At 54.7% G+C, this 1,223-nt stretch overlaps 1 protein-coding gene across 1 annotated transcript in view; it reads left to right on the top strand.

Annotated features, from left to right (window-relative positions):
• The window catches only part of LOC107103479 (receptor-type tyrosine-protein phosphatase mu-like), a gene marked incomplete at its 5' end in the record, with an annotated part of 96,709 nt that overhangs the window by 40,970 nt on the left and 54,516 nt on the right, over window positions 1–1,223 (top strand). The window contains 2 exons of the mRNA XM_015403201.1: window positions 129–310; window positions 441–535. Coding sequence (XP_015258687.1) covers window positions 129–310; window positions 441–535 — 277 coding nt within the window. The remainder of the gene's footprint in view (window positions 1–128; window positions 311–440; window positions 536–1,223) is intronic.

The following is a 1,223-nucleotide window of genomic DNA, read 5'->3' on the forward strand; positions in this document are numbered from 1 at the left end:
CTCCTCTCCACCTGTGTCTCCTGTCTACCTGCGTCTCCTCTCCACCTGTGTCTCCTGTCCACCTGTGTCCCCTGTCCACCTGCATCTCTTGTCCACCTGTGTCCCCCTCTGTCCCTGCCTGTCTGCAGTAAGTACCAGGTGGTGGTGGAGGAGGAGCGCCCCCGCAGGCTGAGGAGAGGAACAGCAGAGATCCTTCGCTGCTATCCGGTTCCCGTTCATTTCCAGAACGCCTCGCTGCTCAACTCGCCGTATTACTTCAGCGCCGAGCTGCCCATGGCGGAGCTGAGGAGTCCTCTGCCCTTCTGTGTCGGTTAGTGGGATTATCTCTCACCCTCCATCAGGCCTCCTGAATGGAAGCGCAGGTCACGGGTAGCTGTGGTAACCAGCAGGTAACCAGAGTGAGACGGGTTAGTTAACCTGTGGACCTGTGTGTTGGACAGGTGATAACAGGACCTACAGCGGTTACTGGAACGCTCCTCTGCTGCCTCACAAGAGTTACGGCATCTACTACCAGGCTGTGAGCACGGCCAACGGGGTGAGTCCAACCTTACTGGTTCCACTGGTTGTGCTGGTCTGGACCCATGGTCCTGCTGACCAGCTTCTGGCTCCGCTTCAGAGCTTGGAGCAGGAGCAGCAGCTTTAATGGAACCTGTTCCACCTCCTCCACGGTTCTCCTGGAGGTTCCTCCCATCATAAAGGTTCTATCTGGAACCAGGAGGTTCTGGTTCTGACCCAATATGTTCTGGTTCTGACCCAATATGTTCTGGTTCTGACCCAGTATGTTCTGGTTCTGATCCAATATGTTCTGGTTCTGACCCAATATGTTGGTCTGTTAAAGAGTTGTTCATTATTGATGCTCAGAGCAGGAATTGATGTTTGTGTTGAATAATGCAGCTATAGTAGAGCTAGAAGAGCTAGAAAGGATCTGCACTGTGGGGGTATGAATATTAATGAGCTCTGCTGGTTAATCTGGAGCCCCCCCCCCCCCCCCCCCATGGGGGGTTTAAATGCCAGCAAAGGCAGTGATCCACAGCCGGCTGTCTGTTTACAATGATTGCAAGTCTGTCTGTCTCTGGGGGGCGGGGTCAGTCAGTCACCCAGCCAGCCAGTCAGTCAGTCAGTCAGCCAGTCACCTAGTCAGTCAGTCAGTCAGTCAGTCACCCAGCCAGTGAGTCGGTCAGTCAGCCAGTCACCCAGTCAGTCAGTCACCCAGCCAGTCAGTC

The sequence above is a fragment of the Cyprinodon variegatus genome, unplaced genomic scaffold (genome assembly GCF_000732505.1).
Source record: "Cyprinodon variegatus isolate N-32 unplaced genomic scaffold, C_variegatus-1.0 Scaffold1459, whole genome shotgun sequence".
NCBI classification, from domain to species: Eukaryota; Metazoa; Chordata; class Actinopteri; order Cyprinodontiformes; family Cyprinodontidae; genus Cyprinodon; species Cyprinodon variegatus.